A 27978-nucleotide genomic window follows, 5' to 3' on the forward strand; every position below is an offset into this window, starting at 1 on the left:
GAACTTGAGCTTTTGAGTGTCTCTGCCATGCTGTATCACTCCATCAACTTCCTTTTGTTGCTTATGCCACTGCTTGAGCCAACAAATTGCACAATTTTCCTTGCCTCCACTTCGCATTCGCTGAATTCTTCTTTTTTCCATGTGATTTTGCCATTGTCCTTTAACAAAACACTGAAAGGAAGGGGCTATTTATATTGATATGTATATTCAAATATGTGAAATTGTGGGAGGAGTCAGGGCGGGGCTGAAAGCATGTGCACATGTGTTACATTTCATGTTTCATTGGGATTTGTAAAAGGGAAGTGTGTGGAACTTGGTGTATGCACAATTTTATGCATCTGGATTTTTTTATGCGTATGCACATTTCCAGTTTTGTCTGTTCACCATGTTTTAGTGTGAATTTTACGCACGGCATTGTACATGAGACCCATGGTCTTTGAAATTGTAATGAAAATGTATTTCATATAACTTATAAAGATAACAGTGATGGTCTTAGGCTTCACAGGCCATAGAATAGGCATTTAGATCACTTTGGAGTCTAATCTACAGGGTTTTGGGTTCTATCGTATTTGGAAAATAGGCTATGAAAGGTGCTGAAAGAGAACCTAGGCTCTTTTACAGTATGACTGGACAGAATAGGTGTGCTTATAAGAAAGAGTTCAATATATTTGAGTTAAAGAATAAGTTGATACTCCTGACAGGATGCAAAAACAAAGTAAAAAAAAATGCCTTTGTTGGAAGTCTGTTTCATTTATATTTTTTATTTATTTAACTCTCACTAAAGAGACCTGAACATACAGTATAAACAGTGGAGCTTATATTTAATATCAAGTTTTATTATGAAATTACTAAAATATACTGTTACAGATTTGTAAGAGTAAGGTAAGTCAAGCTGTGTAAATGAGAGATCCCACACATGTCAGTGTGGAAACTATGGTGTATTGTTCTGGTAACTTTGTTTTATGAAAATGTGAAAATACATTGATTGCTTAAAGAGAAAGTGAAAAAAATCAACACTGGTGTGGCAGACAACTAGGGACCTTGCCCCACCGGGACACCTGGAGAAGGGAAGGGCCAGGAGAGGGGCAATATCTTTCCAGGGACGCAAGAGGGCAGCACCCCTGGATAGCATCAGGGCCATGGATAAGGAGCTGGGAAGCTCAACCTTGTGGTGGTCCGTGGCCATCGCCAGTGGGTGCCTGGACAGCTCCGGAGCCTTGGCATACAGCACTTCTGCCACACTCAGAAGTGCTGCCAGATGTTAATTAGGAAGCACCTGGGGCACTTCCGGGTGCAGTATAAAGGGGGTTGCCTCACTCCACTTGGGGAGCTGGAGTCGGGTGTAAGAGGACGGAGGTTGCGAGACAGGAGTGGAGGCAGCAGTGATGTAAAAGAGAACGTGTATCTTCGGCAGAATCACATACTACTCTCCCAGGATGCCAAAGACAGGTGACTCAGTAGGTTACAGTGATTACAGTAGGTTACAGTGAAAGGAAGAAGGGGGTGGGGTTAGAGAAGAAAGAGACACAGAAGAGAGTAAGTGAGGTCAAGGAGCAATGGCAAGAGGTTTCCATTTGTAGCATATGGTTAGTAGCTTGAAACTAAGGCCATGTTGCTTATTCAAAGGTGAACTTGTGAAGAACTGGCAAGATTACAACACTGTCCCACCTAACTACTAAATACTTTCCTGGTCATTTTCTCTATTTTGCATATTTTCCATTTTTGTTAGTTTTGTCATCATTAGATTTGCTTAGGATGTGGAGGACTTCCATAATAGCAATGCCATAAATTTCAAAATATATAAAGGATTTAAATTGATGTAAACTATGTAGTGGCTGTTTTCTCTTTTTCATGTAGATTTTGCCTTTATAGAAGATGTTTGTGAGAGTACAGTATAACTGTTACTACCATAAATAAGCTTTATAAGGTGTCCCTCAGGAGAAAATATATCCACAATTTATTTTATTATGTATTATGCATTTCTAACATAGGCCTAAAACAGGTATTGACAATTTTATGAGCTAGCAAGAAATATTGTAAAAGTAATTTTGATGATAACAATACAGTATATTACAATATTAGTCTACAGTGTATGTTAGCAATTTCAACAAAAATCTTGCCAATAAATATCCAACCAAGAGTACATCAGAAAAGTTCTGAAAGAGATTTTCAATATTAAGATCTAAGCAACACAAAACCAAAACTCTTAGTTTTTACAAATTTGATCATTGTTTGTCATTGCTATCTATAGACATTATTTTCCAGCATAATTTGTACGTTATGGTGTGAATAATGGTGTCAGAGAACTAACAGTGAAATGCATTTGCTTAAATTGCACAACTAACACATCTGAGATGACTTATCACTACCTTATTAATTTGAATCAGGTGTGTTGTAGGTAGAATTTAATAACTACATGGAAGAGCTATGATTCTATGATGAGAGATTTCAGAACCAAACCTGTATTGTTTTATTTATCTCATAAGACAAAAAACAGATCTGAGAGGTTTCATTCACACCACACTATAACAGAGTGCACCTAAACCACTTGAAATGGAACAGTTTTCAAGTGTTTTTGGTCGAATGCTTGTTCCAATGAAATCAATGGTAATACTCGTAAAGCGCAGGTAAAGGAAAACAAAGGAGAGTTTTGGAAGTACTCTGATAGGTAGTCAGTGTCTCTTCATGGATAAACCTGTTCATTGAAACTTGGAAAAAACAATGTAGTCCTGCACACAGATGCATCGGTCTTCTAGTGACAACTATAGTGAGACAGATTAAGGTATGTAGCTTGCAATCAAGTGATAAGAATTTAATAAAAGTCATAGGTATGGATTTAGTTTTTAACCAAATGCAAAGAATGGTAGTGCAGAGCTCTTTCTCACAGTGCCATATAGGATTTGCATGTGTCCAAGCATTTCTGAATTGTTCTGTATTATTAAACATATTGAACTGAGTATTATTACTCAATTATTGTTTTAAAATTGAATAATTAAAATGTTTGAGTCATATTATTAAATTAAGAAAATATGTTTAGTCCTTTGTGAAGTAAATAACATCCATCCTCTTCTTCTGTCTCCAATCTGAGCTCCTAGGTAAACACTGGCTGCTGTGCCACCAGATCACACTGCTTCAAAATAGTTTTAGCAAATAACTGGATTAAAGCTAAACATATATTTTATTAATATATTTCTATTACTGGATTGCAATGCCCACTCTTTTTTGGTTGGCTGTTCAACTGAGTCCTGAAATGATTGGCACACGTCCACCATGTGTGCTTCTTGCCTTAACACCCAGTATTGCTGCAATAATCATTGGCTGTCAGTGACCCTTAACTGAGCAGATTAAATTTACCCCCTGCCTGTGCAGGATTAACTATATATGAATACAATGTACGTTCAGTTCTTTTGAGTTGATTCCCACTGTGCATGATAAACCCTCCTCACTAGCCGATGCTAAATGCTGGATCACATGCTTGCATGCAGTCATTTTCTTTCTTTTTTTCACATATCACTACATATGCTTATGTGCTTATCAACCCATGTGTAATCCTGGAATTTTTCAGGATGTTGTCTACTTCATAGAGAGTCCATAATTGTCCTCTTGACTCCCTTTGCTGCATAAATGAAATTAACTAATATATTCACTTATGATGCTGATGACACCTGCTCTTCACTACTGTGATTGCCAGGATTAAAAAGCATAAATGTCAAAGCGGACATTCTGGAAACACAACAATCACCTTGCAATACAACACCTCACAGTCTACAAAATGAAAATGATGTCATTCATATTCCCTGTAAAATGCTTCTTTGGACACGCTAGAAAAATGCTTGAAAGACATAGAAAAACACCCATAAAAGCATGAACAGCTTCATTTATAAAAATTGCTTTTTTTATAAAATTTTCCATTTTAAGTTATTCATGCAATGTTTGTGTGGATTTTCTACAGGTACTCCTTTTTTCCACATCCCAAAAAAGTATTTGGTTAATGATAAGTTTATAGTGACATTATTGTCACGTGTACAGAATAATCCATACTTGCATGTGTTACTCATCTTGCAACATGTTGCCACTCTCCTTGATAAATGAGAATATTAACCTTACCTTAAAACACCTGTCTTCCTTATTTCAAAAATCTCAGAGCAATATCAGTATTATTGCATAGAGTTCCAAAATGTACCTCCTTATAATGCCAGTACTCTTAGTCAGCCACACCTTCCAAGAAATGTACAGTAGTTTAATACGCATGGTTGATGTATCTTTAACATTTTGTTCCATGTATGTGAACTTTTTTTCTCAGATGTTTCTAAGGCGAAATGTAATTAGCAACTGTAAATGAGTGAGAATGGAAGCAAGTGTGCCCTGTGATGAAGAGTCCTGGACTAGTTTGGTTTCTACCTAGCACTCAGTGCTGCCAGGATAAGCTCTGATTTTTTTCTAATTCTGAACTGGCCTGAAGGAGTTGGATAATGGATAGGTGGATGGATGTAAATACTTTAACCTGTGCCATTATATTTCATTGTCAAAATTCTATTCCATGTTCTCCCTTATACACTATATTGTCTTAACTTTCAATGTCTCATAAATGTTTTAGAACATATTACATAGCAAAATATTCAGTATGTCAAAGTTCTGTTTAATGTTCTGTTTAAGTCTTTCTTTTATTCCAGTCTGTGCCTGTTCCTAATAAGCAGCCAAAAACAATGTGTTACTTGTTATTACTGTAAAGCTAAAAAATCTGATGTAGCCAGCACATGACTTTCTCCATATGTACATGATACAGTATATGGTGTAGATTTACCAAAATATGTGCAAGATGCAATACCACTGAATTTTTTTAAGTCTGCCTTAAAGGCAAAAATGTCAAGATTATTTACCAAAAGCACACAATGTAATCAGTGTTCATTTGCAATAAGAGTTTAGCTTCTGTTACTATTATGTTTGAAAATTTTGAACTTTAAAAGCTCAAAATGTGTGCTTTGGATTAAACTCAAAATTCACAAAAGTCTCTTTTTTAAAATGTCTCAAATGTGGATGCCAAATTTTGTGAAGTTCTAAGCATTGGCTTGGCTGCTTTTACCTGGCTTTAAAAACATTTTGAACTTTAAAAGCTTGGAGATGAATTGTTGGAATTCTCTAAAAATGTAAGCATCTCTCCAAACTAATGGATGCAAGTTGTCCACAAAATTTCTTTTGATTCAGTTAATTCATTATCAGATTACAAATTTCATATTTGTACCAGAGGCACACAGACACACGGACAGACTTCTTTCAAAAAACGCTCAGAGAATGTTCTAGGGATACTAAAGTGTGTTTTTCCATTGAAGACTCATATATCCTGTGACACCTCTGGAATCAATACAGGTAATAGTTTGGAGGGATTTTGGATGTGTTGCTTTTGATGAAGTTTCTATTTTTATGTAGAAGAAGTAGTCTATATGGTTCAATTTGAAGTATAACAGTTCAAACACAATTGTATTATCAATATACATAGCTCTAAATGTCATAATGCCTACTGACTTTCATTTATTGAATACCGTGTAGGCTAAAGTAGGCCAAAATCAGTGGTCATCATCTATAGGTGTGGCAAATAAGAGTTTTTCTGTGTTAAAATGTGTTCTATATCTTTAAAGAATTGACAATAGTTAGTGTTGACTAGAGTACAGAACAAAGCATGCAGAGATGATTTTGACCAAGATTTCCTTTCCCGGCTAACCAGTCACGTGTGGTATTGTGAACTTCTGCCTCTTTCCAGTGTGGTGGTATAAAATATTTGCAGCTCAGTAATAGACCTGAAAGATAAGTAGTGCCATACTTCCTTCAGGTTCAGATGTCTGTAGAATCAGCTTTTTTAATGCATGGCTGTTTTGAATTACATACAAGTTATGTTAACATTATGTCTAACTTCTTAAAGAAGAATTTAGTAATACAGTAATCCCTCCTCCATCGCGGGGGTTGCGTTCCAGAGCCACCCGCGAAATAAAATTCGCGAAGTAGAAACCATATGTTTATATGGTTATTTTTATATTGTCATGCTTGAGTCACAGATTTGCGCAGAAACACAGGAGGTTGTAGAGAGACAGGAACGTTATTCAAACACTGCAAACAAACATTTGTCTCTTTTTAAAAAGTTTAAACTGTGCTCCATGACAAGACAGAGATGAAAGTTCCGTCTCACAATTAAAAGAATGCAAACATATCTTCCTCTTCAAAGGAGTGCGCCTCAGGAGCAGAGCATGTCAGAGAGATAGACAGAATAAAGCAAACAAATCAATAGGGCTGTTTGGCTTTTAAGTATGCGAAGCACCGTGGCACAAAGCTGTTGAAGGCGGCAGCTCACACCCCCTCCGTCAGGAGCAGACAAAGAGAGAGAGAGACAGAGTTTGTTTTTCAATCAAAAATCAATACGTGCCCTTCGAGCTTTTAAGTATGCGAAGCACCGTGCAGTATGTCGCTTCAGGAAGCAGCTGTACAGAAGGTAGCAACGTGAAGATAATCTTTCAGCATTTTTAGACGAGCGTCCGTATCGTCTAGGTGTGCGAACAGCCCCCCTGCTCACACCCCCTACGTCAGGATCAGAGAAAGTCAGCGCAAGAGAGAGAAAAGTAAGTTGGGTAGCTTCTCAGCCATCTGCCAATAGCGTCCCTTGTATGAAATCAACTGGGCAAACCAACTGAGGAAGCATGTACCAGAAATTAAAAGACCCATTGTCCGCAGAAATCCGCGAACCAGCAAAAAATCCGCGATATATATTTAATATATATTTAAATCCTGGCATATGCGCAGGATTGTGAGAATGGTTACAAACAACCCAGAGATCACCTCCAAAGACCTGCAAGAACATCTTGCTGCAGATGGTGTATCTGTACATCGTTCTACAATTCAGTACAGTTTGCACAAAGAACATCTGTATGGCAGGGTGATGAGAAAGAAGCCCTTTCTGCACTCACGCCACAAACAAACAGAGTCGCTTGTTGTATGCAAATGCTCATTTAGACCAGCCAGATTCATTTTGGAACAAAGTGCTTTGGACTGATGAGACAAAAATTGAGTTATTTGGTCATAACGAAAAGCGCTTTGCATGGCGGAAGAACACCGCATTGCAAGAAAAACACCTGTTACCTACTGTCAAATTTGGTGGAGGTTCCGTCATGCTGTGGGGCTGTGTGGCTATTTCAGGGACTGATATTCCAACAAGACAATGACCCAAAACATAGTTTGATATCTACAAAGGCATTCATGCAGAGGGAGAAGTACAATGTTCTGGAATGGCCGTCACAGTAACCTGACTTGAATATCATCGAAAATCTATAGGATGATTTGAAGCAGGCTGTCCATGCTCGGCAGCCATCAAATTTAACTGAACTGGAGAGATTTTGTATGGAAGAATGGTCAAAAATACCACCATCCAGAATCCAGACACTCATCAAAGGCTATAGGAGGCGTCTAGAGGCTGTTATATTTGCAAAAGGAGGCTCAACTAAGTATTGATGTGATATCTCTGTTGGGGTGCCCAAATGTATGCACCTGTCTAATTTTGTTATGATGCATATTGCATATTTTCTGTTTATCCAATAAACTTAATGTCACTGCTGAAATACTACTGTTTCCATAAGGCATGTCATATATTAAGGGAAGTTGCTACTTTGAAAGCTCAGCCAATGATAAACAAAAATCCAAAGAATTAAGAGGGGTTCCCAAACTTTTTCTTATGACTGTATGTGGTTAATTTCAGTGTATGTGATAATGTCACGTAAGGGATGTGAATCTAAAAAAGAAAGGAAAACCACACAGGAACTGTAGCACTGCTTTGACGCTGGGTGCCACCAGTATGCAAAGCAGAGCAGAAAACATGCGTATGTAATGGCTTATGCTGCCATGAGAATGTGCGTGGCTTATGGCAAATTTACTTTTTATACATCACAATATGATAGTTGAAACGGGAGTACGAAACATTTTTGTGTGTACGCACCGTTTATATATGAAGCCCTCTGACGTTATGTCCCAATTTGAACACAGCGCGTCCCCCAGTTTTTTGCTTTTATTTGCTGGTAATATTTATCAAGATAATTTTACATTTATTTAAAATGCAGCCAATATATTCCTAGTGTTGCTAATGGCTATTACTGCTTAAAGTTACTCAGTTTTAATTTAATATTCATTTATGACTGCAGAGCCCCATTTTCAGCAGCCTTTCCTTCAGTGTCGTAATGGTTGAGTCCCTTAGCTTATCCTTAATTAGTCATGTTTAAATGCTAATTGGTTATTAGAGAAACTTTTGTGATTCCATTAGCACTGCTGAAACCTGTTATTCCATTCAGTAAAACAAGTAAATTGTCTTTCCTTGAGTTGCAAGGTACTGGCATTATTAAAGTTCAGTTCTGGGTTTAAAAATGGCATAACCGGAACAGCTTTCTCAAGAAACATATCAGTCGTTTTTTGTCATAATAAAGGTTATTCCATGTGATGTCTTAAGAAACTGAAGATTTCATATAAAGGTGTGAGAGAAGAGGGAAAACTGGATTAGCCAAAATAGCAAAAGAGGAAGAAGACCCAGAAGCACAACTGCATAAGAGGACATCAGAGTCTGTTGTTTGAGAAACAAATGCCTTACAGGTTCTCAGTTAGCTTCTTCATTAAATACATGGTAAATACCAGTGTCATCTGCAACAGAGAAAAGATAATTCCGTTATGCTGAAAATAATACACTTTTCCAGTTATCTCATGTCCTATTGTCTGTATTCTTTTGCCTATTTTAATCTTTTCTTTTTATTTGGCAGATTCAGTTTTTTAAACTCTGCCTCTAAGGCCAACATCCCAGATTCATCTGGAATAATCTTTTCACTGTTGTAGATGACACAATAGAAACCTAAATCTTGATTTACTACTCAATTAAAGTCTTCATCCATTATGAGGTTATGAATGCTCATTTGAACGTAATCCTTTATTACCCATACTCGGTACAATAACATGCAGTGAATACATTCGACTTGAGCATTCATAGTTTTCATATTCTTTCTCTGTACATTTAGCATTTGTTGGCTCAGAGGTTGATGCGCTTGCTGCTTCCTGAGCAACTCTTCTTTTCTCCACCCTTGCGGCCCGCTTCTTCTCTTCTTTCGTCGGCATCTATTTGCGTTAAAACTGATTAAGTCAGTTGCAATTACTTAGTACTTTTTGCTTAATTTTTCACTTAAGCTGGCACTTGAGGCAGATTGAAGACTTAAGAATGATTTAAGATATGAAGATGTAGGGGAAGTGATGGCGAAGGTGGTAGGGATGAGAATGGCGCCCTGGTGGCTGCTGCAGAGAGTTGATTCTACAATAAAATAAAAAAAAGAGGAATAACCTTGGAGGTCAATTTTTACCCCGAAAGCATACAGTAGAGGACACGTAGTATAAGTGTACCAAATTTCAGGTCAATAGTTCAAACGGTTTGCAAGCTACAGGTGATTTAAAATCCTGGATGGACAAACGGACAGCCACAGTAGCGTATTATATAAGAAGATATTAGAAAAAAAAAAATTCTTCACCATAATGTGTGTAAAATTCACTGCAAACTTATTTAACAAAATTATTTTTATAAGGCAGAAATTGACATGTTAGATTATTTGGTAACTCCAAACTTGCCTGTTGTGAGTTAGTGTGGTTGTGTACTTGAGTGTAGGCAGTTATACACTGGCACCTCATCCTAGGCTGGTGTCTGCTTTTCCTGTCAGGATAATTTCTGTCCTGCTGTAAATCTGCATAGCATCTGTTTAATAATAAATGGATTAATGATTTGTAATTTATCTTAGGAACATATATTTATTTATTACAGACAATTAATATTTTATGACAAATACAGAAAAGTGAAAAAGCTAATTGGTTTTTGTAGCTTGATAGTATTTGTATTATTTGTCTAGACCATATTTTTTATCATGTGCAGAGTTTTCTTATGGCTTTTTTGTATTGGGTGACTTACATGCATACTAGAGCATACTACATGAAGTAATTTATTTATAGATGCAACAATGTACGTTTTCATATTTTAATGAGTCTTTAAATGAGTGACAGGAAGGTCATCCAGTTTGGTTTAAGTTTATGGTTCTTTTCTAAAATCTTTAAAAACTGTATATTTTGTTAATGTATGTAAAATCCAGAGTTTAAATACAGTTTCATTGTAAATGATTTGCATAGTTTTAATGTAATGAGATTGAATTAAAGTCAATATATAATTACCAATCAGCGGCACAATAATTTTAAAATCATAGGAAATGAGATCCTTTCTTTAATGTGGGAAATGGCATCCTTCACATCTTCTATAATAGTGTGATGACCAGTGTCACTTTCTATGCTGTATTGTGCTGGTCTGGCAACATCACTTTAGGAGAGGCCCACCAAATCAACATACTAATTAAAAGGGCAAGCTCAGTTATAGGACACACTCTGGATCCCCTGGCGGAGGTAGCGAAGGAGAGAAGTAAAACAGAACTAAGTGCCATTATGAATAATGCTGCACGTCCTCTCTCTGGCACACTAACTTTGCGAACTTTCAGCCAATGAATTATTTAGCAGAAGTGTGTCAAGGAATGCTACTGATGCTCCTTTATACCAACAGCAATATGTCTACATAATGCCTCACTGTGACTATGACATCCAAGTCAAAACTTTCCTTTCTTTTGAATTTTCTTGCTTTATAGTCATTCTGGTATGTACTCTTACCAAAGAGTGTGTGTATATTTGTTTACTTATTTACTTACTTATCTGTCTATTTATGTATTTGTTTATCGAAAGATCTTCTGTAAAAGTCCAAATTTTCCCCAGGGGACATCTAATTGGTACAGTAAAACACAGTAGCAAATATACTTCGTATTTTCATTGCTGCCAAATTAATAATACTTTGTATTTGGGACTGGCAAGTTGCCTCCAGCTTGTTTGAAAAAAAAGTTTCTTTGACAAGAATATACTTTTTTATGGAAGAAATTAAAAGTAATATAATTACACCTGCTTGGTTGGTCATGAAAAGAAAATCTTTCTCCATTCCTCACTTATTTGTTCCTCACTTTGTTATCCAGTCATCAATACTTATCATAGGTTTACCAGACATCCAATTGTGCTAATGACACACCTGGAGCTTCACTGTATGACAGTTTTAAAATTCAATCCTATTTATCTTCGATAGTGTTTAATTAATGGAATTTATCATGTATCTGGACCTTCAGAGATATCTATAATGACAATGTGCTTGGCACCTTTTGACCATCTAAATCATAAATATGGAATTCCCTGAGGACACATTTTTTATTTACAATTTAGACTCTTTGTTAAGAGGAAGATATGCAAATTTCTTAATCTCCCATCAACATTAACACCATAAAGCAATAATACAATGGATTTAATTTATTCATTCATATTTATTCATATTTATTTGTACACTGTTCATCCATCTGTGTAAAACTTCCTGTAATTCATCTTAAAACTTTGCATTTTACAAAATCTAACTGTGAATGATGCTGTCTAATACTGGCCTGTCAAGGTCATGTGTTTTGGGATTGTCATGAATTAAAATCATTTATATTTGCTTATCTAACATTGTTGGATGTGGTATTGTTCAAGGGTAACACTGGATGAGATAAGCATCTGGAGTGATAAACTCACTGTGATTTCCTGTGCTACACTGATAGCACATCAATTGATGTTGTTTAGCCGGAAGAATTGTAATGTATCTTTCACAGCCCAATGAGAAAACAATATATTATCTAAAACTACACAAAACGTTTTTGAACGGAATGGTGCAAATGTTTTTAAGAATTTGGCAGGCATTCATTAGTGTTAGTGTTATTTTAAAACAAGTCTGCTTTGCCTATGCCTGTGTTCTTATTTTACTTATTGTATTTTCGTTTATTTGAAGAACTATTTAATAATAGTCCTTTTAGATGAAATTGATATGTTCTTTGAATATAAGTGGGGCTTTAAGTGTTAATTATGATCCAATGCATTTAACTTCATTTTTGAAAATGTTATTTTGATTGTATTTTTAGCTTGGATTGTGTTTTACATATTGTAAAGTTATCTTTGCAGTGCTGTATGTCTGATTGCTTTATTAAAATTTGTGGATTGTAATGTAATATACAGTAATCATTTTATTTTCTTATTAATTATCTATATAGTATTGTTTTAAAGATAATATTAGGTTATTTACTGCACATGTCTATGTCATGTGTAATGTTGATTTTCAGTAAATGTAGCCATATTGTTTATAATTGCATAAAGTGATTTTAGACGTCTGGGATTTGCTTTTCCATATTTGAGCCGGATATAGAAGACATAGATTTTTATATTCTTGATGCTATTAATCATTGTGTAGTGCAGGTTTTGTAAGTACAAAGTTACAAAACATCATAGCAAGAATCACTGTTGTATTTGCAGTGTACTATTGACACAGAGTATATGCAGTACAATTCTAAACTAAATAAATCAAAGAAGCAGATTACTGTATACTGAACAGCATATAATGCAAAATACACTTTTCTGTAATACAATGCAGGATAGATCAGTCAATGCAGGTAGTCTAATCCAAATGTTACGGCATGTATTTGAGATTATCACATTTCATTTTAACTTTGTGTGCTTAGTGTTTTACAGATACAGTACATCCGTCTATCTATATTCTGATTTTCAATAAAAATGTCTTTGGGAATCAAACTTCAATTCATCATTGATAACAGACTAAATTTGATCATAACATAGAACAAATTTGTAGGAAGTGGAAGACATAGCTTTTCTTTCTTACGAAACTCAACTGTTTTGATGTGGACAAAACCATAATGACACTGTTTTATTAGTTCTTTATTGAATTTTTTGTTTTTTGCTTCAATATGCTGGTTTGGCAACCACAGCATTAAGAATATAAACCATCTTAACAACATTGTTAACTGTAAAATTATTGGTTTGCAGCAGACCTCTCTTACTGAACTGTACCACAAACTGGTTAGAAAGAAGTTTAACTCAGTTCTGTCAGGGAGTAACCTTCCTCTTTTTCACAAAATTTCAGTTATTGCCATCTGACTGAAGGTTTAGGTTTCTGAAGGTAAAGTGCAACAGATTTTAAGAACTATTATCTCTAGAGCAATGGTATAAGCAGTTTAGATTCTGTTAGTTGTAGAGATGCTACTAAATGCTAAATTTAAAATTATTACTTTGTTTACTGTTAAAAGTAATTATTCTTCATTGATTTTGAGTGTGTGTATATAGGATAACATTGGATGTCAGTTGTTGAATCTTCATTTTATTGGATTTGTGCAAAAATGCCATATATTTTTGTACTTTCCGGTTGCAAACCCTCTAGAATAATAGCCTACCTTATTTAACCTAAACTCATCCTGGCAACTTTGAACACAAGGCAGTAATCACCACTCCAAATGAAACATCATGCATACACGGCTCATGCTTTTATACATTGATCTTTTCATTTTCTGTATCTCCTTATTCCAAGCCAGGGTCACAAGGGGTTAGAGATTGTTCCGGTGGCAGTTAATGTAAAGCATGATCCAATCCAGGTTGAGCTAGATTAGTTTCAGTAATTAATCTAATGTGTACATATTTACAATGTTTAAGGAAGCAGAAACACTTATTTAAAAAAACATGGATACAGAAAAAGTAAAAAAATCCACAGTGATTGAATTCTCATGTGACTTGATTGCTACTGTACCATAATGTATGAATTATTATAATTTGCCAAAAAAATGTATATTTATTTTGTTATTTCATTCAAGATTTGGCATCAGTTGTGCATCAGCTATAATTCTTTGAAGAAATGAAATGAAACATTTCACTCTAGCATACTTGGTGTGCCATTGTATTTAGACCTTTAAGTGATAGCGAATATAAGGCAACCAGAACATGTAAGATACGATGTTTGTGATTTGGATTTGTGATTGCCTTGCACAATTTATCTGACATAATTTGTTGAGGTGCATCTGCTTATGACACTGGTTTTAAAAAGCAGTTGAAAGACACAGCTGTATCACAAAAATGGGTTTCTCTGCATGGACAAAATGGAGTAATCGAAGTGAAAGCAAAATGGAGTACAGTTCACACTGTAATGCACATTAAATACAGAGAAAATTACTTATGACGCTGAAACATGTATAATTGCAGTCATTAATAAAGCTTCTTTTCTTTTTAAAAGTCTTAAAGAAAAAAAATCTTGCTGTCACACAGCCTGCTTGATACTTCGCCGTGCTGGATGCCAGTGGAATGCTGCAGGCAGGAGTAGGCATTGAAGGAATGGCATACAGATAAACTAAATTCATTTTTCCTTTTTTTGAATTATAATAACATGAAAATGTAATACAATTGGGCCATAGTATTTCTTTTTCATTATAGTTTACTGTTTTAGGCATTGTCTGTTAGACCAGTAGCTACCTAAGTTATAGACAACATGCAAAGCTGCAGCATGTGTTGGCTGAGGTAGCTATAATTAGTATTCTTGGCATTGGAACAGCTGTTTAAAATTGTGATTTTTAAAGCTGTTATAATGATAAAAGCAAAATCAGATATGTGACAGTAACTTTCTGTTGTCAATAGTAAGAAGAATCCAGCTTGTGCTTGCTATAATAGATGTTTTAAAAGTTCAAGCATAAAGCAATGAAAATTTAGAGTTCTCAGGTTTAAGAGAGAACATTAAAGGGATCAGAAACAGAATGGTATATTTTGGGTGCCAGAGAAGTATTTAAAAATCTATCCTTATCACAACTTTTGCTATAATATCAGAGGGCAATAGAAATATTTGTTTCAAAATGCATTGTGAAGGGTTATGTTTAATAAACAAAAGCTTCTCTGTTTTACTAATGATAATACAAGCTAACCCTTAAACATATACATAGACTTCAATAGAATAGGTCCTAGAAGTGTTGTGTAAAAATCAGTGCTAAACAGAGAGTATGGAGTAGCATGATGACACAATTGGTAGTAAAATAAACTCTTCTTTTAAATTTGAATGTCAGTTTTTGCTTCAATTATATTTGAATAGTGAAATTCAATCTGACAGCCCTAGTCTGTATGTTTGTTTTTTTTCCTAGGTGCTCTGGTTTTCCTCCCACATCCTAATGATGTGAGTGTAAGGTTTATTGGCAATTCTAAATTGGTCATGTATGGGTATGTGTGAGTGGGCCCTGCAGTGGACTGCAACCCCTTCCAGTGTTGGATCCTGTCTTGTGCCTAATACTGTTGGGATAGGCTCTGTGATTCTGAACTGGATTAAGCAGGTTTGAGAATATTATATTGTTATGCTATTTCATATGCATCATTTGGTTATTGCTATTAGTTTTGAATTCTGAAACAGATGATTCTGTAAAGACATTTGTCAGTGGTTTTCAGATTCATGTTTTGTACACTTTTTATGTGCTGAATCCTAATAAGCTATAGGCTATTTCTTAAAGATCACTGTTTTTTTTGTCTTAATACAAAAAGAAGAAGAAAACATATACAGTGGAACCTCGGTTCACGAACGTCCCGGAACACGTACAAATCGGTTTACGACCAATAAGTTTGGCAAACTTTTGCATCTGTTCACGACCACACACTCAGTATACAAACAAGCCAGTTTCCCTTTTGGTTTGTGTGCACCGATGATTTCCGCACGTGTTCAGTCTCTCCCTGTGCATTCCCTGTGCAGGGAGCAAGAGAGAGACACATGCACGAGAGAGAGACACACACATGTGCAAGAGAGACACACACACACGCGCGCATGAGAGAGAGAGAGAGACATGCGAGTGAAAGAGAGAGAGAGAGAGACACACGCACACACACGCGCGCATGAGAGAGAGACACACACGCACGCGCAAGAAAGAGAGAGAGCGAGAGAGAGTGGGCTGGCCGCATAAGGGCTTGTTTTTAAAGAGACAGATTCCAGCATTGTTTTAACCTCGTTGTATTTAATGAAGACTTTTTTCTACTGGATTTTAACCTCCACTTCACTTCTGTTTACAGCGATCAGTTCGTAGCGTGCATTGTTGCAATGTTACTTTTCTTGGTGGTTTATTAAATTACGGATTTTTCAAATGTTCATTTTTTTCCCTGTGTTTAAAACTCATTAAAAAAAAGTGTTTTTAGTGAGGGGTTCGTAGTGCTATAGCGCAAACTCTTGCAGTGTTAGTTTTCTCCGTTGTTCAAGGTTTTCTCAGTGTTATTCAATGTTTTTACATTTAGTTTACTATTACGCTGTATATTCTATGGTATGATTAACTATATTTGTGCTTAATCTTTAAAAAATATATTTACATACAGTTCGTACGGTCTGGAACGGATTAATTGTATTTACATACAATCCTATGGGGGAAATTACTTCGGTTCACGACCAAATCGGGTTACGACCAGAGTTTTGGAACGAATTATGGTCGTGAACCGAGGTTCCACTGTATAATGCAATGGCTGTTACAAGTTTATGTAGCTTGCGTGCTTTCTTGACTTTTTTGCTGAGGAGAAATAGGTGTGCCATATTTTGTCCAGTCTTTTCACAGTATAAAATATAGCTCTAGATGAAAGTGGATCTGAAGTCGGTAGGCAATAAGAACTGTTGTATTTATTCACTTTAAGAAGTGCAAAAAAGATCCCATCTATTTTTTACAAATGATCTTTGTGAAGTAGTAGCACCATTCTTACTAACCAGATCTGAGCTCAGTATCCATGTATACCTGCAAACTAGACAGCTTGGGCATTTTAATCCTACTATCTCTTTATTTTTTGTATTGCCCTTATATGCTGCATCATATTTTGTCATTTTATATTTTATCTCCTTATATTTATCTTTTGTATTCTGTGTTGTCCTTGTACAGCATGTTGCACCAATACTATCAAGAAAAATTCCTAGTACATATTAGTATACTTGGCCAATAAAGTGAATTCAGAGTGAATTCTGATGTTGTAAACCATTGATGATTGTCAATATTATTCTGCCCTACTGAGTTTTATAACACTGAATGTGAATCAAAGATGCAAAGATAACTGCAAACATTCATCATGGTTACACCTGAATTAATGTTGGAATGTTGGGGATGTCTCCTGTTCCCCCTGCAACTAAGTAAAATTCCCAATTCTGACACATTCTTCTATTTAGTTTATTATATAACTTAATATTCCTTAGAATTGGTAATAGTGCAGTTACACATGTGGCTTAAGTAAACACAAACTGTTTTTATTGCCAATATAATGGTACAAATATTGTAAAAGTAGAGACTTAAAAAAACAAGTTTTATTAAATACTTATTTTAAAATAAATGCTTTTTTCAGTGGTTCATCTCCAGTATTCTGTATACACAGTATACAAAAATCACACTTTTAATTGTATTGGCAAATTTCTTTATTTATTCTTTGAAAAAATATTGTTTTTTCTAATTTTACTGAATAAAAAGTACATCTAGAAAATGTAACAGTAATGATTGAAATACCATTCATTGTTTCAAGTTTCTACAAGTATGAACAATGTATGATCACTGGTATAACATCAACATTTTCAAATATCTTTAAATATGATTTCATGTGTTTATTTGTTTATTTTATGTCAATGTGCCCTGATGTGGGGATATTAAAAAATCTAATCCAGGTAAGGCACTCTCTTGCTTATTTTAGGGCTAATTACAAGAGGTTAGTGGTATAATGAGTAAATACCAGTAAACGAGAATAGGGCTTTTAGTACCATAAATACTCATTTTATGTAATGGAGGAGTGCTTTTCAAAGCCTAGGCACACAAATGAATCTATGAAGATAAATCCATGGGCATTTAATTAACTTTAAAATTTATGAATTGAAACTTTCCATTAAAATAATGAATTGCTGCTTAAGTTCAGTGACACAGCAGATGCTGATTTTCCTTCAAAACTAATTAGGGGCTATGCACTGTAAATACTTGTACCTCTTGGCTTCAATCCATATTCTGATAAAATTGTTGAACATTAATTTCAAAAATTTAACAAAAAAATAAAATGTGTTTGTTGTGTCAGTAGTCTTGCTTATATTTTATATTTCATTTTTTTCATCTGTAGAGGTCTAATGTGGTTCCTTTAAGGTTTGCTGTTTGTTTTATTGGTAAATGCTACTATATTAACAGAATTTCAAACATTGTGCTAATATGTGGTGCAATTTCATCATTAGATAGATAGATAGATAGATAGATACTTTATCTAATGATGAAATTGCACCACATATTAGTTATCATGATAAGTTGATACTATATATGGTATAAGAGATTTCAGCTCTTTAATTATTATTTTTAATAACAGTTCTCATCTAACTGGTTTTGCTCTTTAGGATGAACACGGAGTTTTCAGGGTCATGGCTATACTTTTGGAATTTCAGGTTAAATCTACTTATATCTACGTGTAAATGCAGATTTTTGGAAGTGTAATCTTTCTTCTTTTGGAGCACTTCATTTTGTTTTTATCTTAAAAGTTCTTGGATTAGCAAAAAAGTTAAAAAAAAAACATTTATGACAGATAAGAAGCTGTTGAGATTTGAAGTTTAGGTGAATTATGTGTACATCCAAAGCATGAAAAATAGTAGCTTTATAATGGAACAGGTCAAGAATTGCACCACTAATAATATAATATACAGTGCTACTGGAATTTTAAAGGAACTTGTCTGAAACTAGATTTGGCTGTTTATAACCACCAGTAAAATCATTATAAGGGAACTATTAAACTACAGACTTTCCGTTATGGAGAGACAGAGTAATTAATGGCCTGAAAGATTCTTCACATACAACATGTTTCATCCAGAAAGGAAAGAAATGACTGTTGTAACATGTAGTAATAGCAGCTTTTCCTGTACAGGTTTGGGATAAGATTCTGACATCCATGAAATTTGACTCAAAGTCACGGAGGTTTAAAGTGTACTTACCTATAACATCACAGCATTAAATTAAAAGAAAAATACATTACTTAGATGAATTTAAGCATTTTAATAAATGGGCATAATTTTCTACATTTGATTATACCTGGCACTTTCAATAAATTCTCAACATGAAACCCAACTGAGGACATTAAAGGTTTGTATATGTTTGATTGAATTTGCAAATGCATAAAGTGAAATAGTGACAAAAGCCTTGGATTTTTCTGTTTACAATGTGGTCTCTAAATTGTGGCAAAAATACAGTTTCTATAGAAATATCTATAATTATTATGTTATTTCTGTGATACATAGTTCAACAGAATTTTATACTATGTAACACTGCAGACTGGTCTTCCAATTTGCAGAAGAAACATAGGGGTTGGTGGCAGGATTGGCACTCCCTCCATCGTAAAAAACCTCACACTGTTCCAGTTTGGTGTTGAGGTGTCACCCGCTGCACTTGAGCCCAAAACTAGGTGGTTTGTTGTGTGATGGGTGTGGCAACGTGCTATCAGCGAATGCTCCCAACATCCTCCTCCTAACACTGCAGCTTGTTATGAGTGTGTTGTAAGGATATTTGGAAGGAATGATTTCTGTTTTTCACTGACATACAACATAAACATTTATGATTAGCCACAAAGCAGCTTAAATACACTATAGTGGGGAGGTGATGGGGGGACTGGATTGGTACTGTTGAATATTGTAATATTTCTGTATCAATATCAACAAGGACAAACATTGAAATTCTTTATTTTTGCATTACATATAGGTATGGAAATCTATGTAAAATTGCTAACATTTGCAACGCACTAGCTTTTAAAATAGAAAATGCATTTTGTTAGTACATGCATGTGTCTAATAATTGCTGTAATGTAAGTATTAGTACTACTGTGGAAGTTTCTATACCAATTGCACTCTCCAAGTTTACGTGGGGTGTTAAGTGCATATTTATTTCAGCAATGTTACAGTGAAGAAAGAGCTTAATATAAAAAAAAATTGTAAGCATTGTCATATTAAAACTATGTACTGTAAGCTTGAAAACACAATTATATTGAATCTAAAATTCAGAAAATAATGTAATTGAAGAGAAAGTAGAAAAACAATAAACTTTATCTGAAAACACTTCACAAGAAGCTTTGTTTGATGAGTTATAGTTCATCCCCGCATGACCTGACAGGAAGATCCAGTGCCCAGTAAAACAAAACAAAACAAAACAAATCTTCTACAACACAATACAACTTATTTCTTGAATAGTGCTCTTCACTAAGTGTATGTGAGCAGCGCTGATGTGTCCACTATCTGACTTTCTCCATGTATACATGAGTACAGTATACTGCAAGGGTATCCAACTCCAGTCCAGGAGAACTGCCGTAGTTGCAGGTTTTTATACTAATCATTTTCTAAATTAGTGACAAGTTTTTTGCTGTTAAAAAACTTTTGTCTTAATTATAATTGACTTGCTATTTGTACCTCAGACCCCTCAACTGTTTCCTTTATTTACCAGCAAAACAGTAATGAGCCAACATATGACCAGCTAAACTGTGTCCATCATACAGTATTTGAAAATAAAGAAAGGTGAAGGTCTAAGTAATGTTGATCTGCTCATGTCTGCAAAACATTTTAATGCTATTCAAAGCAAAAGAAAATCAACAGTTTTAGAAATGTGTTGCTGTGGCAGAATTAGAGCACCAAGCCTTTCTTTTGGGCAAGTAGCTTATTTGTCATGCAAACTGATGTGAAAATACTGTCAGTATTTTCATATTGCCTTTGATAGGCTTATCAGTCTCACTGTTTTGATTGTGATCTCTTTCCAAACAAGGAGAAGTATGTACTATACATATTTGTCACTTGCATTGGCAGGTATTCAAAATTTTATTCCAAACTTGTGGGGTTTGTTTGACGTTCACTGCCCTTACTTATAATGAATGATGCAGTTCTGCACAAGTTATCTCAATTGTCTGATAGCAGTAAAGCTGTCAGTATACAATGTGTACAGCAACCATCAGTTTTACATGGTGGGGAACGTGCAAGATGGCACATTGTGGATAGAATGATCTGTGAGTGAATGCAGCTCTCTTGTTTTCACAGACACTGCAGACTTGGCAATGTCTACAAATGCAAACATTAACAGTAGGTTTTCTCTGCGTGTGCAAGCATCTGCTATCTAACCATGTATGTGATTTGGTATGTGTGATTGTGTGTGCATATAATTGAGTACATAAGCCAGCATTTCAGTACAGTTGTACTGAAATCATATTTTTTTTCTTTTAAAAGGCATCACATTTACAGTGAAGTACCACTTTGCATCTCTCTCTCCATTTTCACAAAAAAAGCCCACCATTTATTCTCACATTTGCATACATTGTTAGGTCTGTCATGTCGATGAAAGCTGCAAGTGAAATGCTGTCCATCGATATGCATTTCACTTGCAGCTCAATCGCTCAGTCCACTATGTGCCACTTCACATGTTCACCCTCCACCTTGTGAAATTCATGCTAGCTGTATACTTCGTATCCCATGGTGTGTGAACAACATTGCCATGTCATTTCAAGTGGGGGTATAGTAGTTTTTTACATTTATTTCTATAGCACATTTTTATAGAAAGGATATAGCTCAAAGTGCTTTGCAAGATGTCATAGAAATAGTTAGAAGCAAAGAAAAAACGAATTAAAATTAGATAAGAATAATAATGAACAAACAGTATACAAAAAGTAATGCATACTTACATAAGACAGATATATAATTAATAGAGAAGTTGACTTTAAAAAACATTTTCAAAAAACGTTACGGTTCACTCTGAAGTTTTAATGTCTTTCTGTGCACCAATTTCTTTCTTGAAACTTTCTTATTAAATCAGCATTGCATGTAGCTAGTGTTATAGTTGCCTGATGTACCTCTGTTTAACTTGTAGCCACTGAACTCAGCAGGTCATTCAAGGCTATTGTTGATCTCTCACCAGATAACAATGCAAGTGTTTGTATTGTTTGAATGCTGAGTTTTCATGGACATCCTTTTCTATGTAATGTGTGAGCAGTGTGATGCAGCTTCTTCATTGATTATTTAGGTAAACAGTGTAAGCACTGAGGAAAAGAGAGAGTTACAAACACTTTAGTTTTTATTATTTTCCTAATTTATATATTTTAGCACTTCATCTCAGATTTACTTAAAATGTTTAACTTTAGTGCTCATTTTTATTCCTCTCTGTCATATTCTCAATGAGACTAATTATTCACAGCTAGACTAGAATTTTTATATAAAAAACGATGACAACTTTGAGTTATACAGGCAGAATAAGGTATGTATATCTTTGTTAGAATAATTTATTTTACATATGAAAAGTAAGAGATACTAGAGATGTGGAGTCTGTATACTTGTGTAAAAAGCATATATTAGTTACTGACTTTTTAAGTTACAGTATCTACTAAAATATATATATATATATATATATATATATATATATATATATATATATATATATATATATATATATATATATATATATGCAGTCATGAAAAAGTTTGGGAACCCCTCTCAGCCTGCATAATAATTTACTCTACTTTCAACAAAAAAGATAACAGTGATATATCTTTCATTTCCTAGGAACATCTGAGTACTAGGGTGTTTTCTGAACAAAGATTTTTAGTGAAGCAGTATTTAGTTGTATGAAATTAAATCAAATGTGAAACACTGGCTGTGCAAAAATTTGGGTACCCTTGTAATTTTGCTGATTTGAATGCATGTAACTGCTCAATACTGATTACTGCAACACCAAATTGGTTGGATTAGCTCATTAAGCCTTGAACGTCATAGACAGGTGTGTCCAATCATGAGAAAAGGTATTTAAGGTGGTCAATTGCAAGTTGTGCTTCCCTTTGACTCTTCTCATGGGAGACAGCATGGGATCCTCAAAGCAACTCTCAAAATATCTGAAAACAAAGATTGTTCAGTGTCATGGTTTAGGGGAAGGCTACAAAAAGCTATCTCAGAAGTTTAAACTGTCAGTTTCAACTGTAAGGAATGTAATTAGGAAATGGAAGGCCACAGGCACAGTTGCTGTTAAACCCAGGTCTGGCAGGCCAAGAAAAATACAGGAGCGGCATATGCACAGGATTGTGAGAATGGTTATAGACAACCCACAAATCACCTCCAAAGAAGTTCAAGAACATCTTGCTGCAGATGGTGTATGTGTATATCGTTCTACAATTCAGCGCAATTTGCACAAAGAACATCTGTATGGCAGGGTGATGAGAAAGAAGCCCTTTCTGCACTCACGCCACAAACAGAGTCACTTGTTGTATGCAAATGCTCATTTAGACCAGCCAGATTCATTTTGGAACAAAGTGCTTTGGACTGATGAGACAAAAATTGAGTTATTTGGTCATAACAAAAAGCACTTTGCATTGCGGAAGAAGAACACTGCATTGCAAGAAAAACACCTGCTACCTACTGTCAAATTTAGTGGAGGTTCCATCATGCTGTGGGGCTGTGTGGGTAGTTCAGGGACTGGTACCCTTGTTAAAGTCAAGGGTCAGATGAATTCAACCCAGTATCAACAAATTCTTCAGGATAATTTTCAAGCATCAGTCACAAAGTTGAAGTTATGCAGACAATGACCCAAAACACAGTTTGAAATCTACAAAGGCATTCATGCAGAGGGAGAAGTACAATGTTCTAGAATGGCCGTCACAGTCCCCTGACTTGAATATCATCGAAAATCTATGGGATGATTTGAAGCAGGCTGTCCATGCTCAGCAGCCATCAAATTTAACTGAACTGGAGAGATTCTGTATGGAAGAATGGTCAAAAATACCTCCATCCAGAATCCAGACACTCATCAAAAGCTATAGAAGGCGTCTAGAGGCTGTTATATTTGCAAAAGGAGACTCAACTAAGTATTGATGTAATATCTCTGTTGGGGTGCCCAAATGTATGCACCTGTCTAATTTTGTTATGATGCATATTGCATATTTTCTGTTAATCCAATAAACTTAATGTCACTGCTGAAATACTACTGTTTCCATAAGGCATGTCATATATTAAAAGGAAGTTGCTACTTTGAAAGCTCAGCCAATTATAAATGAAAATCCAAAGAATTAAGAGGGGTTCCCAAACTTTTTCATATGACTGTATATATATATATATCTATAATAATAAAAGGCAAAGCCCTCACTGACTGACTGACTCACTCACTCACTCACTGACTGACTCACTCATCACTAATTCTCCAACTTCCCGTGTAGGTGGAAGGCTGAAATTTGGCAGGCTCATTCCTTACAGCTTACTTACAAAAGTTAGGCAGGTTTCATTTCGAAATTCAAAGCGTAATGGTCATAACTGGAACCTCTTTTTTGTCCATACACTGTAATGGAGGAGGCGGAGTCACGTATCGCGTCATCACGCCTCCTACGTAATCACGTGAACTAAAAACAAGGAAGACATTTACAGCACGAGTCACACGCGGGAACGAAGGTAAATGACGTTAATTTTTGACTGTCTTTTAATACTGTGTAAGCATACATATTAACACATGTGCAATTAAACGTGTGCATTTACGGGGTGATTTCTCAGGCTTAAAAGCTCACCTTTTATCAAACGCGGGAAGAAAGGTAACTGACGTTGTTCACTGTCTTTTAATACTGTGTAACCATACATATTAACACATGTCCAATTAAACGTGTGCATTTACGGGGTGATTTCTCAGGCTTAAAAGCTCGCCTTTTACTAAAAAGGTAAATGCAAAACTATTTTCAATCAGTTTATTGAAACGCTCCCGTTAAGGATTGCAATAACATATTCGCGAGATAAAAGAACGAAGTAGGGGGAAATGGAGGAACAGCCGCAAACAGCGAAGAGCAAAAAATTAATTAAACAATTGAGAACGGAGCGAGTTAAGCATACAAGCATGTTCATAAGGGAAACAAAGCACGGTGTAAAACGTAAGTTTAAATTAAGTTTATAGAAACGCTCCCGCTGCGGATTGCAATAACATATTCGCGAGATAAAAGTTTAATGAGAAGACACGAGGTATAAACGAACCACACGCCGTGGCGCAACGTTAGGGGCAACAGTTTCAACCATTCTATGATCTGCTTCTCGCAACTGAAAGACGGCACATGGCGGATGTTAGCCGACTTGCTGACCGCAACGTTAGGGGCTTCAACTATGGCGCTGACACCACATCTCAGTGCCAACACTTTGCAGACTGTACTTAAAAGACACGCCCTCCTCACTGGACAGTTAAAAACACCAATCAAACTAACGATGACATCAAGTATTACCCAATCAAAAGTAGGAAAGGAGGCATCTTCATAAAATGCGTGTGGGATGATTTGCATGAGACGCTGCTTTAAAAAAAAAATGATACAAAAAATACGGGATAAATCCCGTCCAGTATTGATTCAAAACGGGACGCGCAATTTCATTCTCAAACGCGGCACGATTCCGTATTTTAAAGGACGGGTGGCAACCCTACAGTGCCAGGTAACCACCCATACAATCACATTGTGATTCAGACTAGGAATGCAATGAATGTAATTACCCCGATCTACATACAAGGCGAAAGTCTTGCAACATTCAAAGATGATGGTTTGGGATAAGTACACCATACAACATAAAAGAGCTTATGAAGCCTTGAACCGAAAAAAGCAAGATCTCAGAGATCGTAAAAAAAAAATAGGAGGTAATGTCGTTTTACTCGCTGTAGATTTTAGTCAAACATTACCAGTTATTCCACGAGGGAGACCAGCAGATGAACTCAACGCGTGTTTAAAATCCATGCTTCTCCCACGCTCGGTTATATGTCGCGTGTTCTCGGGTAGGTGCACCAAAAAATGTATACATTTAAGCATGTAATGGGCAAACAAAAAATGAGGTATACCCGAAGGCACTGCAGTAGTACTTCATGTAACTTTACTTCTTAAATGTTAATGTTTTACTGTTTAATAATTTATACGCTTCTTATATGTTGTTCAAATTCTTTTATCAAAATACCACTGACAGCGCAACGCACGATAACATGGAGTGAATACACCATACGCATCCGCCCACGGCTGCCCTGCTGTGCGCAGATAGGAGTTGATTCTACAATAAAATAAAATAAAGATAAAAAGAGTAATACAATCATCACCCATAAAGCGTGTGTGTGCGTATATATGTGTATATATATATATGTTGATATGTGGATGTGTATATGTATATATATATATATATATATATATATATATATATATATATATATATATATGTAGATATGTATATATATGTAGATATGTATATATATGTGTATATGTATATGTATATATATGTTTATATGTGTGTGTGTGTATTTTATATATATAAAACACAGCAACACTCATAACAATGACAACACAATTACATTGACAATCATGTTACGTTATTTTTAAAATGTTTCCTTTTTTTTTCATAACCTCTTTAACACACTACTTCTCCGCTGCGAAGCGCGGGTATTTTGCTAGTATATATATATATATATATATATATATATATACATATACAGTGGAACCTCGGTTCACGACCATAATTCGTTCCAAACCTCTGGTCGTAAACCGATTTGGTCGTGAACCGAAGCAATTTCCCCCATAGGATTGTATGTAAATATAATTAATCCGTTCCAGACCGTACGAACTGTATGTAAATATATTTTTTTTAAGATTTTTAAGCACAAATGTAGTTAATTACACCATAGAATGCACAGTGTAATAGTAAACTAATGTAAAAACATTAAATAACACTGACACAAACACCCAGGCTCCCTGCTCAGCTGCACGCGCAGGCTCACTCTCTCTCAGCAGCATGCGAGCCCTCTCCCTCTCTCCCTCTCTCTCTCTCTCTTAGCAGCACGCGAGCCCCGCCCCCCCCCCCCCCCCCCCCCCCTTTCTGTTACATTGCAGCAGTTCACGCTATAGCCTTACAATCCGATCGCTTTTTAAACACTTTTTTTAAATGAGTTTTAAGCACAGGGGTAAAAAAAGGAACATTTGAACAAATACAAACTTTACTTAAAAGCCAACCAAGAAAGTAACATTACAGGAGTTCACGCTAATAGCATTACAACCCAATCGCTGTAAACACTCTTTTTAAATAAGTTTTAAGCACAGGGGGAAAAAAGGAACATTTGAACAAATCCGAACTTTATTTAAAAGCCAACCAAGAGAGTAACATTACAGGAGTTCATGCTAATAGCATTACAACCTGATCACTGTAAATACTCTTTTTAAATGAGTCTTAAGCACAGGGAAAAAAATGAACATTTGAAAAAAGAGAAAAGTAACATTGTAACACTTTCTTCTCACCACTCTTCACTTGCTTAGAAGCCATGGTTAACTGCAAAAGCACACGAAATACTGTAGAGGACAAAGAGTTAACGGGTAAAGCACGCATGTCTGACTGAGAGCAATGAACAGGGAGAGGCTGAACACGTGCTTAAATACAGTAATCGGCGTGTACGAACCGGAAGGGAAATGAAATAGAGCACAAAGACTTCACAGCAAAAGCATGCACGCACGTGCAAGCACGCACGTCTGACCGAGAACAATGCAACATGTGCGGAAATCATCGGTGCGCACAAACCAAAAGGGAAACTGGCTTGTTCATATACCGAGTGTGTGGTCGTGAACCGAGGCAAAAGTTTGGCGATCGTTTTGGTCATAAACCGAGTTGTACGTGTACCGAGACGTTCGTGAACCGAGGTTCCACTGTGTGTGTGTATATATATATATGTATATATATATATATATATATATATATATATATACTGTATATATATATAGTTTTGCCCTTGTTCATTTCATACATATTGAAACTAAATGTAGGACTATCATTTGCAATTCAGGAACACTGAAAAACTTGCAAAGCTTCTTAAATTTTTTTTTATGGCTGAATAACTGTTCTGTGCTAACCCATCCATATCCTAAACACATATATCTGAAGTTAACTGGCTGTGTTCAATTGGTCCACATTTAAGTGAGTGTGGCTTTGTGTTTCAGTGCCTTCATGATGGACTGGTATCCTAATCAAGATTGGTTTCTGCCTTATTCCCAGTACTGCAATTCTGGGTGCTTGAAAAAGCTGAAATATACTGTATG

General features: G+C 35.5%; 1 protein-coding gene across 6 annotated transcripts in view; it reads left to right on the plus strand.

Moving 5' to 3' along the window:
- Positions 1 to 27978, plus strand: part of dnmt3ab (DNA (cytosine-5-)-methyltransferase 3 alpha b) — a 601530-nt gene that overhangs the window by 89253 nt on the left and 484299 nt on the right. For 5 of the 6 annotated variants that reach the window (XM_051924572.1, XM_051924574.1, XM_051924573.1 and 2 more), the window contains exon 2: positions 15069 to 15254. The exons of the other annotated variant lie outside the window; for it this stretch is intronic. In XM_051924572.1, the coding sequence (XP_051780532.1) occupies positions 15141 to 15254 (114 nt within the window). In that variant the 5' untranslated portion in view covers positions 15069 to 15140. The remainder of the gene's footprint in view (positions 1 to 15068; positions 15255 to 27978) is intronic. 6 annotated transcript variants of the gene reach the window in all.

The sequence above is a fragment of the Erpetoichthys calabaricus genome, chromosome 3 (assembly GCF_900747795.2).
Source record: "Erpetoichthys calabaricus chromosome 3, fErpCal1.3, whole genome shotgun sequence".
Lineage (NCBI taxonomy): Eukaryota > Metazoa > Chordata > Cladistia > Polypteriformes > Polypteridae > Erpetoichthys > Erpetoichthys calabaricus.